General features: G+C 42.3%; 1 protein-coding gene across 1 annotated transcript in view; it reads left to right on the plus strand.

Annotated features, from left to right (window-relative positions):
• LOC109981556 (copine-9) overlaps window positions 1–17,357 on the plus strand; it is a 69,759-nt gene that overhangs the window by 33,282 nt on the left and 19,120 nt on the right. Inside the window, exons 7-11 of the mRNA XM_020630392.2 lie at window positions 9,684–9,747; window positions 11,002–11,105; window positions 12,952–13,056; window positions 15,064–15,105; window positions 15,421–15,496. Of these exons, the coding sequence (XP_020486048.1) occupies window positions 9,684–9,747; window positions 11,002–11,105; window positions 12,952–13,056; window positions 15,064–15,105; window positions 15,421–15,496 (391 nt within the window). The remainder of the gene's footprint in view (window positions 1–9,683; window positions 9,748–11,001; window positions 11,106–12,951; window positions 13,057–15,063; window positions 15,106–15,420; window positions 15,497–17,357) is intronic.

Genomic DNA, 17,357 nt, shown 5'->3' on the forward strand with positions numbered 1-17,357 from the left:
ATGAGAGAGGTGGGAAACAGCTTCAGACTGCAGACGGTGTTTGAGTCTGTTTCTGTTACTGAGCTGCTGATTGGACGATGCGTCTGCAGATGTTGGGGGTTCGTGCCTTGCTTATGGGCACCTATAAAAACTACATCCGTTATGTCGTCAATGTGAGATGAAGACATGTTGAAACTACAGGTCTGAGGTCAACGATATTTCTGAAACGGTGAATAATTTGATCTGTTTATCGTGGCTGTCAAATGTTGATTGATCCAGTCCATCCTAAAATATGCAGGTTGGAGCGAGCAGCAGAGGAAAGAAGCTCGGTCTCACGTCCAACTTGTCAAATAGAGCAGCTGTCCTCTTCTTGTGTGTGTTGTTGTGCTCTGTAAGTCATGATGTGTAGTATCAGGGCATAAAAAATCCACAGCCAGAAGAACATTATGTATCAAAATAATGTGTAAATAAGGACATATCGCTTCGGTAAGCGTTAGGCCTCGTGTTCTCCTAGCATTTTTTCCGGGCAGAAAAGCACTGGCTGTGCGGTTAGGAGCGCTTGCATGAAGCGCTGAGAAAAAATGACAACAACAGCCTGTTGACATCGCCCGCTGTATGACCGACACTGCTCTGTTACTTGTTTTGTATGTGAGATCGTTTATTTCCCGATCAGACATGGAGCAAGGAGGATGTAGGTACAAGACATGATCTGTAGGAGGCCAAACTACGGGGAATATCATACATTAAGAAAAGAGCGCCGGTGACGTCAACAGCACCTTTCTGTAAAGTTGAAAGACTTTCAACTGGAGCGCTCGGAGCCGCCGCACAAAAAAGGGAAAAAGGCGCTGCACTTTTTCCCCAGGCGGCTGCTTTCTGCTGTGAACGCTCTTTACTCATTGAAAACAATTTAATAAAGGCACTCAGAAAAAAAAAGCCAGGCGGACAGGAGGCCTTAATCGATTCCAGGGGTAGCTTAGTCCGCTGCTTAGGTCCAAGTTCAAAAATCTCAAAAACTACTTTAGTGATCGCCATGATATTTTGGTCATATATCATTTTTGCTTGGAGGATACCCTGTTGGTACAGCGGTGCCACTTATCTCTGTTCTGATCTAGTCCTGTACATGTGTTTATCATGAAATAAATCTCTTCCTGCTTCCTCTAAGCTGTCAAACACATCCATCACTATGAATGTTTGCTGTAAAAAAAAGTAAACAAAGGCAGATTTGGCGGCGTGCAGTCAAACACCTCGTCTGACGCTGACCGGGTAGCAGTGGTGACGGGCATAAAAAAATAACTGTATAGAAAAAAGCTGTGTTTTTCCAGATGGTCTGGTTTGCTTTTGTAGAACATGTAGTGGCGTCAGTGTTTATTTCTGCCGTTCTATTAAAAGTGAAAACTCCCCTTGATAGGTTTCAGGTTTGTATCATGTCTCCAATAACTTCAAATATCTTCAATTTAGATGATGGATCTGAACGACATGTGTTAAAAAGACTAACACAAAGCTGCAGTCTGTCCCCTCTGGTCCATGTCTGTGTCCCTGAACTGACCATCTGCTGCATCACTGTGGATGTCACCTGGCCTAATGTGCTATGCAGGTACCAGCACATCAGCTGCTCTTATTTTGTATGGAAATTTAAACACCTATCAGCGACATCATTTTATGCAGTCTGCATAAATCATTCCCCCCGTCCCCATGTGACTTTAAATCACTGACTGTCAACTTACCAGATCTCCATATAAGTAAACACATATATGCTAATTTCACCCAGCTGTCATCTGTGGCTGGTGCTTGCTGCAGCCCCACACGACTGAGGTGGACCCACACAGTTTTACATTTTTTATTGTCCCATGCTACCATGTCGTCCCTGCTCTCTGGCCCACGACAAAGGCACCACAACTTATCTGCTGTTTCCTTCTTTTCTCCCTTCTTTGGTAGGTGTTGGTGTGTTCTCTGCTCATTTCCTGATGTATCAGACCACCGTCAAAAGTTGGGAATGGTTACAAAATAATGAATCCGTACCGTTCTACTTTTTTGGTACCCTTCTGTTGGGGTACCAGGGGTACCGATCCGACCCTAAAGAGTCCCTTTTGTTTGCTGTGTCCCGTTCTTCTCCTTCGTTGAATGTAATTAATAGCGGGCTACACTGTGTTGGGCTGCTGTGATGTCACATTATTACATAGCTGACGCAGCTATCTCCATCTAGCTTACACTCCGCTTACCAAATAAGGGTACGGTTGGCTGTGGAAACGCCAAAAAACAATACCTCCAAAATGGCGCTGAAGTGACGTCACCAACTACACGATCACGTGTCTGACAAAGACAATTTATATCTGTAGTTCTCTTTCTCGATCTGTAAATGTATGAAGAAATATCATTGTAGTCAATTCTAAAGCCCCATTGTGAAAATCAGCCTTCATCGAACAGCAGATGAAGTAACACAAAAACTGTTGAACTTCCAACTGGCAAGACGTATCTGTGACTTCCTCTTGAAAACCAAAAACGTGTTTGCAGTTGGCTCTGCAGGAATGATCTGAGGATTTGTGTTGTGCTTGCCAGCTTTGAGCATCTTGAGTATTAAAATGTGATAAAGTTACAGAGTCAGGCAACGCTAACCTCATCTGTGAGCATCACCACTTGTTGGAATAACAGTCGGGAAATACAAACCATAAGTGACCAGAACGCTGTGCCATTAAACATGCCAGACCGTATAAAAAACCTAGGGGCAACCTCTTCCTCTAAACCTCTGCCATTAAATAAAACAGCACAAAGACAGGCTAACTGACTTCTTTTAATAACTGAACGCTTCTGTGTGAACTAAGCCGGTAAAGTCATACACACTTCTCACATGAAGCCCACTGAAAGTCCTGCTGCCAAAGTTAAATTCTGCAGGAAACAGTCAATCAGGCTTCACTGTGGACATGGAAGAGATGCCATTATCCATGTTGAAGGTTATTATGCTTTTAAATCAACCTTTGAAGCTACTATATAAAGGTTCAAAAGTGAAAACTGAAACTTTAAAAGGTAACATTTAAAGCTCCTGGGAGGGACGTTCCAGTTGTGTTGATTATCTCGACCTCTTTGGATTTAACGGGACATTTTTTTTAAATCTCTTTGCTTGTCTTTTCTTGACCTGTTCTGTATATGTGTAGGAAGTCAATAACCTCATCCCTCTCTATTTTAAATGTCGCTCACAATGAACCATGTTCTGCAATTTTTTTTTTAGCAGCATAGCCTACTTTTAATTGCCTTTTTTGACATCGACCGCTCTGCAGGGGTGACAGGCATGAAAAGAAGCTCTGGAGAATAACCAGTTTGTTTGTGATGCTCTCGTTTTCTTCTGTAGCTCATATGGAGGTTTTTAATTTCATTATGTTTCATAACCACACGGGAGCCATGTGTGTGTGAGGACTGTGCTGTGTTTGTGTGATGGAGGAGGGGATCATTGCAGAACACTAAAAGACAACAACATGATGATGGAGATAAAGTGTTTATACTCTCCCAATGAGGTACACTTTAATTATTTTAGTGTGCCCCTGAAATAAAAGGACACCCAACAGATAGGATAACTGAGTCAGGACTAATTCGCGATGAAGAGGGACATGCGCTGACTGAATAAGAAATGAGTTCAGTGGTTAGGGGGTTAGCACAGGGAGAACGTGAAGTAACTGATTTAAAGGAGAAATTAGACTTTTAAAGGTTCACCGCCTCACCGTGTATCACCGGTCTATGTGGAGCTGTCTCTGCTGGATGTTGCTGAGAGGGAATGTGCGGTGAAAATCCCCTCACTTTGACTCAATCTGCCTGTTCAGCTTTGTCAGGGATCTCTTCCAATGTTCTCACCTTTTCCCTGTGAAGCACTTTGTTACGCTTATCTAATACGGCTGAGGGACCGATTTTGCGTTACGCAGCAAGCAAGAATAGTACAAACAAACAAGTCATAACAAAAAAGAAAGCAGAGACAGAATCATAGAGGGTTTATAACCTGCTCATCAATGCAGAATAACACACACTTTATCAGTGAAATCACTTTCTGCACAACAGAAACATATAATTAAAGGAGCAGTATGTATCTCTGACCCCTAGTGTTTAAAATGGGTACTGCAGTCCAAATTCAAACATTGTAAACATTGTTCAAACATTCTCCCCCTCCTCTCTAAAGTCGATGCTCACACAGGTTGCCATGTGGTGGACACTGAAGCTTCAGTGTTTATCCAGCTCTGCATGGGTCTGTAAACCTTTCTGTGTTCTAACCTCTCTCCATTTTTCAAAAGCATCTCCAATATTGATCCTAGTTTGAGCACGTTTCTGCTTATTAGAAACATGCAGAGGCTTTTTAGGTCGGCTACAATCACTTCTATCTGAAGCACTTCTCTTTCCCGCTTCCATCGCTGCAACACCTGTTGCTTTGACCTGATAACTGCTCTCATATCTGGCAAACCGAGGGGCGTCCAAAATGGCTGTGTGTGTGTGTGTGTGTGGGGGGGGGGGGGGCATAGCATGTTTCCTTAATGTCTGATCATATAGTAAGATCACTTTATCTTACTACTCTTACTATTGCTCCTTTAAAGACGAGATACAAACATACACACAACAAAGATTTTAAACTCCAAACAAGGATCCTCGATTATACACGATTGACTTTTGTAAAATACAAAAGTGCTTCAGTCTGACCCTCTAAATCTGGAGCCCTGTAACTCATATTTGATGATTTATATTCACTATTCAGAGCATGGTTGAGGTCAGACACATTGTTGTTGGCCAACCTGCCCATGTTTGGATCTTCACATCATCATTTTATTCTGCTTTGTTTGATCAGAAATCAAAGAAAATTAACGCTGAAAGTTCAATGTTTGATAATGCATGTTAGTAAATGTGCACATTACCAGAAAAAGAATACGGGCCAGACATGCTCATGATTTGCGCTCTGTGAACTTTTCAAATGACGGCTATGATCCCGAGCTTTACCAGTGTCCTGTGGAGAGATGCTTCTTCATGTCACTTCATTCATAGCAGATGGCAGCTTAGCCTTGTTGTGTTTCCCACGAGCTGTTTGCAGAAACACAAAATGGCTCACAGCTGCCTCGCTGAGACGATGTTTTAAGTGGCTGTTTGGGGTTGCACAAATTCAAAATCAGAACACATAAGCTGTCTTTTTTTTTTTTTTTTAAATAAATTGCTGTAAGCTTGAATTCTAAGATGCCAACACATCTTGAAAACAGAGCTCTAACAAGTCTCTGTGGCCTGGAACGCGTCTCAGGCTAAATACTTATAATTTTAAACAGACGCGCGATATGTCATTAATATTCTGTAGTCTGCAAGCGGTCAGGGCTCGGACAGATACTCCAGATTCCAGGCCTTTCTTTCGCTGGCGGGTTGGACTCACTGAGTGCATAAATTCATGAATAATTCTCTTATTGCAGCTGCCTTTCACAGCTGTTGGGCAGCACGAGCGAGAGAATCCATCCAATGTGAAACTACCTCAAGAAGATATCTGAGGGGAGAATTTGCACGCTGTGTTTGGATTTTACTTTGTTTTAGTCACTTTTCCTTCCCTCTTTGCACTTTCATCAGTATTCCTAAAAAGCTCCCTTTTTCTTTTTCCGTTCCCTCTCCCTCTGTCGGATGTCACGCTCCTTCTCTCGTTCTACAGTATCACAGAGGATAATAAGTCTGTGGTGCTTTGATGGGGCTGTTATCATGCAGTCTGTCTTCTTGTGACACTGAGCTGGAGCACAGCTGAATGATTCAGGGTCAGCGGACGGCAGCTCTGCCTCCTGGCCTCGCCTCAGGCGCTGTGTTTCCAAAAACTTGGATGTTTGCATCACAAGGACAGAAATGAAAATGACTCTGAAAACATGTTCACCTTCTTCAAATTCAGAGTGAGGGCGCTGCACATGGAAGGGTGGCCGAGCAGTTTGGGGTTCGGCTGTGCTCAGGAAGTGACCTGGCACCTATTAGGGTTCCAGTCCAATTTCTAGACTTGGTCCGCACTGGAACTTGAACCTGCAACCCTCCCGATCCCAACCCATGTCCCAGCAGACTGTGTGCCTCAGGCAGAGGTTTCCAACTTTTGGTGCGGTTAAAATTAAAAGTTAAAATTGTTGAGTGTACAGTGGTTTCATTGAGGATCTAGGCCATGAAGGATTGTGTCGGTACATTAGGCTGGTCCCACATCGATAAACAACAAGTTAGAGACAGAAGAAAAAGAAAACCTCAAAGACAGTATAATTGAGGATGTAAAAAAGTGATATGTCTGCAAATCAAAATCCAGACGTGATTGTGACAGAGCCATACAGTTTGACTTGGTCGTCTGTGGAGCTGTCAGCTGTGAACACAATGAAGACGCCTCGGTTTTCTTTTTACTTTGTCTCTGTTCTGTTCCAGTCTGAAGTTTGATGACGGATGAATCCGCTGAATAGAAACGTGTTTGATGCTAACGATGTGCCACAGAATTTAGAATTGACTTTATCAATTAGCTGATGATAAGGACGCGTCTGGCTGAATAAACAGACTTCATTGTTAAACTAAGACGTTTTTAATCAGTGTTTGAATGCCTTTAGGAATGCTTCATAACCCAATCAGTGACTCAGCGAGTTAGCTTACTCAGTGTAAGCTAACCAATGCTAATGTTAGCAAGTTCTGCAGTTATAGTAAGAACAACACAAGCAAGCATCTAGAGGAGGAAAAAGTTCAGATCATCACCGTGAAAAAATCCTAAAGAAGGTTGAAAACGGTGCAAAGAATTTTAAATTGGTGTGGTTAAAAAACAAATGTTTCTGAATGACTGTCTGACTTCAGAGGTTTGCATGAATTGACGATTCATGGAACAGAACAGGGAACTAAAGGTAAAACTTTAGATCGGGGGTTCCCAAACTTTTTAGCCTGCGACCCCAAAATAACAGTTGTCCACTTTGACAAAAAAACATGCTTACTTATAGAACTCAATGGATAAGGAAATACCTTATTCTGAGTTTCTTTATTGAACATTCAGATCACCTTAGATCACTCTCTGAATACGTCAAGCAGGATGTCTGACTCAAGTTCCAGTTGATGTTCTTGACACCAAAATCACAAAAGTACATTAGACTATGAAGTAAAGTGGCTTGGAGAAAGTCTGCGTGGAGAGGCTGTTGACCTCAGAGCGGGCAGAACGGGCTTGAATCCATCCTGTGGCTCCTTTCCTGCATGTCATTCCCCAATCCGTCTCTCTATAATTTCCAACTCTATCTGTTTTGTCTCTCTAATAAAACGCTCCAAAACATCTTTTAACGTTCACATATTATAGAAAATTCACTTCCCCATGTTCCTCTAACTGCCTGCTCCACTTTTCAGAAAATGTGTGCTCAAACAGGCTGTTTGGAGATTTTCCCTTCATGACATCATAAAGGGCAGTAGCCCCTCCCCCAGGTAGATGACACTCCCACAGCTAGGTGTTTGTTCTGCCCTCTGAGTCTGCATTCTCACCGTAAACAATAGAACATGGAGTGAGAAAGCAGCGAGACACCCAAGCCCTTCCAGAGAGGGGGACTTGTCTTCCTTTCTGTCCCCTCATCCGGATTTCATTATTCAAATTTCCCCCTGAGGATTCATAAAGTATTTCTGATTCTGATCCATCTAATCACTCCTTTTTCATCCTCATGCGTCATTTCTTCCTCTCTTCTCTTTCTCCTCCTCCATCTCCCTGAGCCCTATCATGTGATTCTGGAAAGTATCACAAAGTAGCAGCCAAGCATTTCATACATGTCATGAAGTTACCCCCTCATTCCCTCCCCTCTCTCATTCACAATCTTCTTCATGCATTCCTTTTCCTTTGAGTCGACTCTACACACATTAAAATGTTAAATTCCTCCCTTTTTGTGAAGCCTCAGTAAGCTGTTCTTTCACTACCCTCACTTCAGTCTCACAATCTCAAATCAAAGTTTAAATAAGAAAAAAAGGAAAAAGCTCTTCACAGACTTTAACCTTGAATGAAAGGTAGAATAGAAAAGAATGACACCGTGTCGGAGGGTAGGCGTTCAGTGAATCCCCAACAAACCAACGACGCAGTCAGAAGTTTAAACCCACTGATGCTTTGAAGGTTATTAACTTAATTACATGTGTGACTGTGTTTAGTGCCCAGTGAGGTCACTTGTTTATATGGAAAGTGCTTTTTTATTGTCGTTCATGCGACCTCCGTTAGAGATGAAACTCGATTCAAGTCAGGAAAGATTAACATGACATCATCAAAAGTGATTTTTGTTTGAGTCTGCCGCCTAAGGATGCCCAATCCTGCAGAAGCACTGTGCTGCAAAAGCATAAATGCAGCAGCGCCCCCTGTAGACGAAGTACGTCTCATTTCAATTCTTGTAATCCCTGCAGGGCGTGTGTCCACTGACGGCCCTTTTTTGTGCTGGCCCCGCCCACTTTGGCTCATTGTTTTTAGCGCTCAGCGAGTCCTCGGCGTCAGGTGTTTTATTTTGCAGTGCTCGCTGTGCTCTGAGTTGAAAGCAGTTCAACATTCAGGGCGGTGCCTCAATGTCACTTAGACCAACTCACTGACCAATAGCAATCAAGAAGGGGCGGGACTTCTGATATCAGCTTTGTCAACAGCAATGGCGGAGAAGACGCTAGTCTGACTCGTCTTTTCAAATGAACAGGTTCCAGGTGTAGAGCTGCTACTGATGTCAGGACGGATTCATTAACATTGTTCTGGTGTTTTCTCACTGAAATGTCCCTTTAATAAAAGTCAATATAAATCACACAGCCATTAAAAACACACCAAGGGAAGTGGAGGGTAACCTAGCAACAATAAGCGCTGTTGAGAAGCGCTCTGAAATTGAGGTCATGAGCGCCGGCAGCAGAAGAAACATGCCCTTCCATTGTAGTCACATCTGTGGTGCCTTGCAGCTCCATACTTCAAACTGTGGTCAAATTGAGTTGCAGAGCTGCAGGCTTCTCGAGAGCCATTTGATTTAATAACTTCAGTTTTTTTTAATGTTGTTGTGGTCGAGGAGAATAGCTAAATGAAACGCTAACTCTTTCAGAAGAGAACACAAGCTTCCTGTGGGAGTAAATAAAATAAAAGAGCCGATGTGCACGAGAGAAGTGCAACCAAGATGTTTTTGATGTCCACAAAAGTAATCTTCCTCAATCGGACAACGGTGACTTTGTTTCCTGGATCGAGTTACTGAAGTTTATGCAGGACTGAAAATGTGAACTTCTTCCTGTAACTATGACGATCTGCAGCCTGCACGAGCTGTCACCTCACAACAACAACAGCTCAGAGCTTTGAACGACATCTGCTTAAGAGTTGCATTATTTATGGCCTTCTTCTCAATCTCTCTCTCTCTCTCTCCCTGTCTGTCTCTCTCTCTCTGTCTCTCTCTCTCGCTCTCCCTTTCAATCTCTCTCTCTCTCTCTCCCTGTCTGTCTGTCTGTCTCTCTCTGTCTCTCTCTCACTCTCCCTTTCAATCTCTCTCTCTCTCTTCATATCTGTCTCTCTCTCTCTTTCTCCCCCTCTCTCTCTCTCTCTGTCTCTCTCTCTCGCTCTCCCTTTCAATCTCTCTCTCTCTGTCTCTCTCTCTGTCTCTCTCTCTGTCTCTCTCTCTATCTATTTATCTCTCTCTCTGTCTCTCTCTCTCTCTCTCTCCCTTTCAATCTCTCTCTCTCTCTCTCTCTCCCTTTCTATCTCTCTCTCCCTTTCTCTCTCTCTCGCTCTCTCTCAGTGGGATCCCGGGGAAGAAGTGTGGAGTCATTATCTTTGCTGCGGAGGAGCTCAGTAACTGCAGGGTCAGTACACACACACACACACACACACACACACACACACACACACACAACCAGACATGCAAACAATATAGGTTTTGCTATTTGTTGTTTTTCGGGAAGAATTTTGTTGATGGCACACAGTCCATAAAAGCTCCATATTTATGAACATTTGCATGAACAAATAGTCATACTCGCTGTTTTGAATCGCTACAAACCACTCCTAAACTCACCTGCTGCGATGTCATTGGCTGGAGGAAACACACCAGCTCCCCGCCCAGAAACGTCCCAAGATGACCAAAACAAACCAGACCATAAAGATCCAGTGAGAGGACAGAGTCTCTGCAGACACACAGTCACCACCACACATGTACGGAGGCCCAGAAGGAACGATGGAGCTACTTTACTATAAGTCTATATTTTATCTTTCGATGGGTTTAAATTGAGTTTCAAGTTTTCCAGACATGAATCTAGGTGACTTTTCTCCTCTTGTATCGCCATTCCCCCTGCCACAATAATATGTAAACGCCAACCTGGCAGTCAGATACTAACAGAACTTCCTTTGCTTGTGATTGTGTGTGTGTGTGTGTGTGTGTGTGCGTGTGTGTTTGTGTGAATGTGTGAGTGTGTGAGGTTGTCGGCTCCAGAGAGCAAAACATGAACACGCTTATCTCTGTTGTGTTTGCCATCGTTACTCTGGGAGGTTTTTCCTCTTGACAAGTACCAAATGCTCTTAAGATATTTTGATAGGTGTGTTGGGTGTGTGTGTCAGTGTGTGTGTGTGTGTGTGTGTGTGTAGGTTGACAACCTCTATCAGTCAATAACAAGATTAGGATTCCCATGATTCCTTCCTACTGGAGGCGCTGACTAAAAGGCCTCATTAGGGGCAATTTGTCTATCTATCCATCCCTCCTTATATCCATCCAGGCATGTCAACACCGGAGCAGGAATCACATCGTTAACTGCTGAAACACTTCATTCATATGTATGAAGCCGTTCCCTCTTCCTCTCTGCCCGTATTAAAATCACTTTCTCCCATGCGTAATGTCTATCATTTAAATAAAATACTCGCTGTAATCAATGGATGCGTCGCTCATTACGTTGTTCCGATTCCTGTAGAGTCTGATCCACGTTTACATTGAATTTTAAAAACCACCTTCATTTCCAAAACGAGTCCCAGTTGTTCTGCAGAAACATTAGTACACGAGTTACTGACATGGACATGAAGTTGCATCACAATGTTTGTATCGATGTCTCTCCTCTCTCTCTCTCTCTCAGGATATCGCCACCATGCAGCTGTGCGCCAACAAGCTGGACAAGAAGGACTTCTTCGGGAAGTCGGACCCCTTCCTGGTTTTCTATCGTAGTAATGAGGATGGAACGTGAGTTGGAGCTCACATGGTGAACTTATATGTTCACTGATAACTTTTACAGCAAACTGTTGTTCCTGGAATTAGAATAAAAATAATCTGAATTTTTCAGATGTGTAGAGATAATGTTCCACTCACGCTAACTTATTGTAATTATACAAGAGTTAGTTTGACCAAGCAATCTGATTGGACAGGAGGTATTCCTTGATTGACAAGATGATATGGGAGAACATCACTGGGACTCTTCACACTGTGTATCACTCCTCCTGAGCCACAAGTTCTGACTACTTTAAATTTGCATTCACAGCTGACTGTTCTCTCTAAATAACACCTGAAGTTAGGGACATTCTCTGACTGGAAGGACATTTTGCTTAAAGTCTTTGTGATTTTTCACACTTAAATGTAACAGAAATCAAGTATATCCTCTGAAAATAACTCTGTGAGTCATGACTGTCTACAATGGGTGTAACACCAGAGTCCCACTGTCTGTGATGTTTTCAGAGTTTTCAGAGTCCTTTCTTCAGTTTGTTTAAATCGCCTGGACGGCCGGCTGACTCCTCCCCTCGCGTATAAAAGTTGTTTAATTGAGGGACTAGAGAAAAGAAGAATAACATACTGTACTCACTGCTTAACTGTGTTTCTAGATCACGCTCATTTCAGGTAAATTTACATGCAGTGTGAAGATACGAGCATAATAAAGATCGCTAGCATTAGCATGCTAACACAACAATGCAGCGCAAGTTGTTTTGGTTTCATGCTGGTGCTCAAGGGCAACATCTGCTGGATCAAAAAATCGCATATAAAGCCTTTAAAGATTTGATATGTTTGACAAAAGTTTTCTCTTTCCATACGTCAAACTGGCAGACAGAGGCACACATTCCGTATAAGAAAAGAAACAAATGAATATAATTTATATCAGTGGATGAAGCAGGGGGACATTTTTCTGCTGACAACTTCACCAACGATGCAAGAAGAGAGAAAGAAGAGGTCATGAAGCTCCAGCAACACTTGCAGTATAAAGATCGATGTTATTAACAAATGAGACCGACGCGTTTCAGCTTGTGCCCTTCATCGGGTGACATTTTGACTCTATTTTTCAAATGCAAAAAGAAAAAGATCAACCTGTTCTTTTATATGTTTTCAAATCCCTGTAGATTCAACTTAATTATCAGTTATTTATTTCATTATTTTTTTTTAACCCCAAAAAAAAGACCTGCTGCTCTGTGGTGACTTAGGGACTGCAGAGGGTAGTTATCGCTTCGGGCCATTTTTGAGTGGATCAAATTTCCCTGCACTGCAGCCAGTGTGGATACTGTGGCACCGCTGAGTGGATACCATCTGCAGCAGCTGTGCTCGCACTGGGCGTCCCGATGAGTGTGAAGTGGGATGCTGATAAAAATCAACAACAGATTGCATCACATTGTCACTGAACATCCGTCTGCAGAGCAATGTGTTTGTTTCCTGCTGCAAGTTTTTGATGGGTAGAGCGATCATTTGCAATTTTTTTTTTTATCATCTGATTTTCCCGTTTTTTCTTCTACATATCACTTTTTTGGGGGGGTGGGGGGGGGGGGAATGATATGAAACCACACTTTGAAGGCTTATCTCAGAGTTTAACATTCTAACCTTATTTCACTGCTCCGCCTTGAAGAGATCTGTGGCAATAAAAATTGATGTGCAATCCTGCCGTGCCTCCCAGATATACCTGAGCGTTTAGGAAAACCTGTGAAGCATTTTGTAGCATTGCAGAGGAACCTCCAGCTAAGTGACACAGGGTAATATTCACAGGAACAATGTGAGCCATATAAAATGTGCCGTCCCTCTATTAACTTGTGCTCTGTGCTTTTTTTGCCGGCAGGTTCACCATCTGCCACAAGACAGAGGTGATCAAGAACACGCTGAACCCGGTGTGGCAGCCCTTCACCATCCCTGTTAGAGCGCTCTGCAACGGAGACTATGACAGGTCAGGAAACAAATTTGCAAATCTCTGTTGTATGTCCAAAGTGAGAGCAAGTACAATGTCATTGTGCGGTATAGAGAGAGAAGCTGTGTAGACGTTAGACAAAGCTACATGCGTCTCTGCTCCTGGATAAGCGAACACATTTTCTATAATTAAGTGAAGTAGGGGAACAGTTAAGCAGGCTCTTTAGTGGATGACATCACCTGTTGCTGGGGCGGTCAGAATAATGCCAGCAGTCGGTCATGCTGTCCCAGGGACCAGCACTGGTGTTATTGAGACTGACTCAGTGTTAAACAGCATTTTTTTTTTTTAAACACTCAAACACAGGTTGGACTGAGCTGAGTACACGGTGATACCCACTGTGTCTTTTAGTGTACACAACCATCCCCACAACCACCGCCGTACTCATTCATGCACGGCCTGCTCCGACCTCCACCTCAGCCGCAAGGAAGTGTGGACAAAAGGAAGGCGAGGAATACAAAGAAGTAATCCTTCCTGCATCTTATCCCATACATGTATGCTCTTTTGTAATGCGTCTCGAGATGACACTTGTTGGTCTGAATAACAGACCTTCACCTGATGACCTGAGAGCCCTGGTAGGGTTGTAGTGTGTGAGCAGGTCAGAAATATACTTGGGAGCAGAACCATTGAGTGCTTTATGGACTAATAAAAGGATTGAACCAAGTTAAACCAAAGCAATCGCCCAAAATGTGCATTTTTTGCAACGACAGTAGGAAACCTCCCCCCATCTGACAGCACTCACTTTCTTTCCCTGCTAAACGTTTCATGCATTATTGCTGTGAAGATCAAAGTTTGACAATGAAGTTAACATATAACAATGAAGAGGAATTATCGGTCTATAGGAGAGAAAAAAGGAGAGAAAAAGAGAAACAGGAAAAGAGAGGAAGAGGAGTAATCATTGTGAGACTCCAGACATGATGGTGAAGGACGCTGGTTGGAGGGCCCCCCCAATTAATTTTTGCCTGACAGACTCTAAAATCGCCGCTGGTCATATACTTTAGTTAGCATGCAGAGAGCATGTACAGAAATATTTCCAGTCTACGGTTCACACAGAAATTTTTTCTCTTAGGGTACAAATCAACGTCCAAGTTTTCTATTTCTTACCTGCAAGTTCTTGTCACAGTTACTGAAAGTGTTGAAGTTTGCTGTGGGGTGGCTGTGGCTCAGTGGTAGAGTTGGTCGTCTCAGGTTGAAGGTTTGTTCCCCAGCTCCTGCAGACACACGTTGAAAAAGTCCTCGGGCAAGACACTGGACCTCAAATTGCTCCTGAGGGGATAAAGCCAGCAGTGTGTGAATGAGATAAGATAATACTGATGGACACTTTACACATCAGCATGGCATTTACAAGTTTGTTTAAAAATGCTCAGAAGACTACAAAAGCGTGACACAAGTTCAGGTCTGTTCACCAGTTACTTAAACTTTTTTTTTTTAATTGCCGACAGTAAAAGACCGCAGAATAATTTTCTATTAAAGACAGAAAATAATAGCTTTTGGGTTTTTCTCTAAGAAGCACGATTGCAAATCCCCCCACTATCTATGCTAATGACTTTGCATAAACCTAGCTATGACATTTAAACCAAATGAAGATTCATGTAGCCCAAACAACAAATACAATATACATCCTGTTGCTGCTGCATTAGAGATGAAAATGCTCATGTTCCTATTTTTCTCTCTAACTCTTGAGTTATAATGAGATTCACAGTCTGGTAACCATCCGAGCATGCATCATGGAGCTCGTAAATTCAGAGTTCATAATATCGCCCCGTACCTGCTGCGCAAATAATCCTCTTCAGAGCGACTCTATTGTATCAGTGAATGTGCAATTACTCTGCTCCCAGTGTGATGGAGTGGAAAGATTTTTTTTTTTTTTTTTGGATAAATGAAATAGAACTTCAAGGTCTTGTTGAAATTGAAGAGGGTTGTTCTTGTATTTAAAAAAAAAAAAAAAAGAAGTAAATCTCTGTAATAAGATGTCCTTGTCTGTTGCAGGACGGTGAAGGTGGACGTCTATGACTGGGATCGAGATGGAAGGTACGAGGATCTCACTTTCACCAGTTTCACACATCGATGTTTCACATTTCAGAAGGATGTTAAATGTGCACTCTGTGGAGAATGACTTGGAAGAGTTTGAATGTGCCAGAAAACAACTCGATATGCAGCGAGAGGGGAGAGAGAGAGAGAGAGAGAGAGAGAGAGAGAGAGAGAGAGCTCTGGCAGGAAAAACAAAGATAGAGAAAGTGATGTGGAAAGAAAAAACAGTCAGAGACGTGACCATTCATCTCAGATTATAAAACGTGTGTTTCACTACCTGCTCCTCTCCTCTGCGGGGGCGTTGTGTGTCTGCAGCCATGACTTCATCGGCGAGTTCACCACCAGCTACAGAGAGCTGTCTCGGGGGCAGAACCAGTTCAACGTGTACGAGGTGAGCCATGACACCGGGGGCGGTTCTGTTGTTTCTCGCTGCTTCTGTCGTATGAAACATTGTGTAACTCCGTTTTAGGAGATTCTGGATGTTCACCTGCTGGTTTCTCAAAGGCTGAGAAACGTCTAACACGCCTGCAGAGGCTTACACTAACTTACTCTAAGTAATGAAATACAACTGATCGTACATGTGAGAGGGAATGACTGATACTGTAAAGCTGCTGCATTCAAATGTGAATGCACATTACAATTATGACATCATACACAAGGACAGATTAACAAACAGGGACACAGATGTACTAAGAAAAATAATTTCCTATTTTGTTTTTTGTGATTTTGCTACTTTAATTTGACACAGAATAAGAAATATGTTTGTTTAATCAGATTGAATCTAAGCCCAATCTATGGAGCCCCTTAAAGCAGGGGTTCTCAAACTTTTTTGGACCCCCTCATTATCATAACGTTGATAAGCATATATTAATAATATGTAATAATGTACTATGTTGGACTTTGCAACTATAGAATTAGGCTACATTTATTATTTTCAAGTAATTCATTTTATAAACTTTGAGAAAATGTTGGCTCCGAGGTGTTTTTGGTTTTGAGTTTTTTTTTTTTTTTTATCGTTGCGCAATATGACGTGACAGAAATGTCACGATCATATCAGAATTGATCTAATGGCACAAAACTAAAGTGGGCGGGAGTATTGGACAAAATAGCGGATTATATTGGTGCAAGAGGTCCCAGTTTGTAGATATGCTTTTTCAATGATATAGCACACTTTTACAATTGTTTATAAACTATTATACTACTACTATACCCCCAAGCTATGGTTCGCGGACCCCACTTTGAGAATCACTGCCTTAAAGGACATGGGTAGAACAAAAACGTTTTTTAAGAGTGCACAGAAAACTTTGTTGTGAGCACGAGACAGTTCCTCTTAATGACGAGAAGGTATTATGTACTTATGTGAAAGATTCTTGGAGTCACTATAAAGTTTGCACCAGAGAGTTTCTGCCACTCTACCTATAGGATGAGCTTAATGACCTTTAGCCTGAGATTTCACAGTTTCATGTGCACAAGCTGTCTCGTAAGAACGGAAAAAACCTTCTTGTGAGGACAAAATATGCTAGCTGTTAGAAAGCAAAACTGTACCCTGGGCATGCAAACCCCTTTTTGTGAGGATGCAAAACATTCTTGGGAGAATGCAATGAGGTCATGAGTGCATTTAAAACCTTGGGAAACTCATGACGTTCTTGTGAGCATGTAAATCCTCATCTTGAGCTCAAAAAACTTTCTTTTGAGGACGCACAAATTTCTCACGACAATGTAAAACCTTCTTTTGAGGACCAAAATTGTCATTGTTAGAATGCAAAACTGTCTCGTGAGCAATCGAAACCCTTTTTGTGAGGACGGAAAAACCTTCTTCTAAGCATGTAAAGCCAGTTTGTAGTCAAGAAAAACCTTCATGTGAGGACGCAATACTGTCTTGTGAGCATTAAAAACCTTCTTGAGAAACTCAAAATGTTCTTGTGAGTGTACTTAAATCCTTATCGTGAGCTCAAAAAAACATTCCTGTGAGCACAAGACATTTCCTTGTGAACATAGTTTTAGTCCTTTAATTTCTGGTGCAAACACAAACATAGCTTTTTAGTCCGTGTCCCTTAAGAGACTTTTTTTGTCGTCAAAAGGTGTAAAACTTGACTGCTTGAAAGGATGCCATTCAAGTTTTATAGATGCACTGAAATAGGATTCTCCCTTTCGTCCTTGTATGGTCCGGTTTTCTGAATTTAGAAGTTTATATTCAAACGTTGTTGTGTTTGTGAGCTTGATGTTTTGAGCAGGTTTTTTGAGCCTCAGTG

The sequence above is a fragment of the Labrus bergylta genome, chromosome 12 (genome assembly GCF_963930695.1).
Source record: "Labrus bergylta chromosome 12, fLabBer1.1, whole genome shotgun sequence".
In the NCBI taxonomy this organism is placed as follows: domain Eukaryota; kingdom Metazoa; phylum Chordata; class Actinopteri; order Labriformes; family Labridae; genus Labrus; species Labrus bergylta.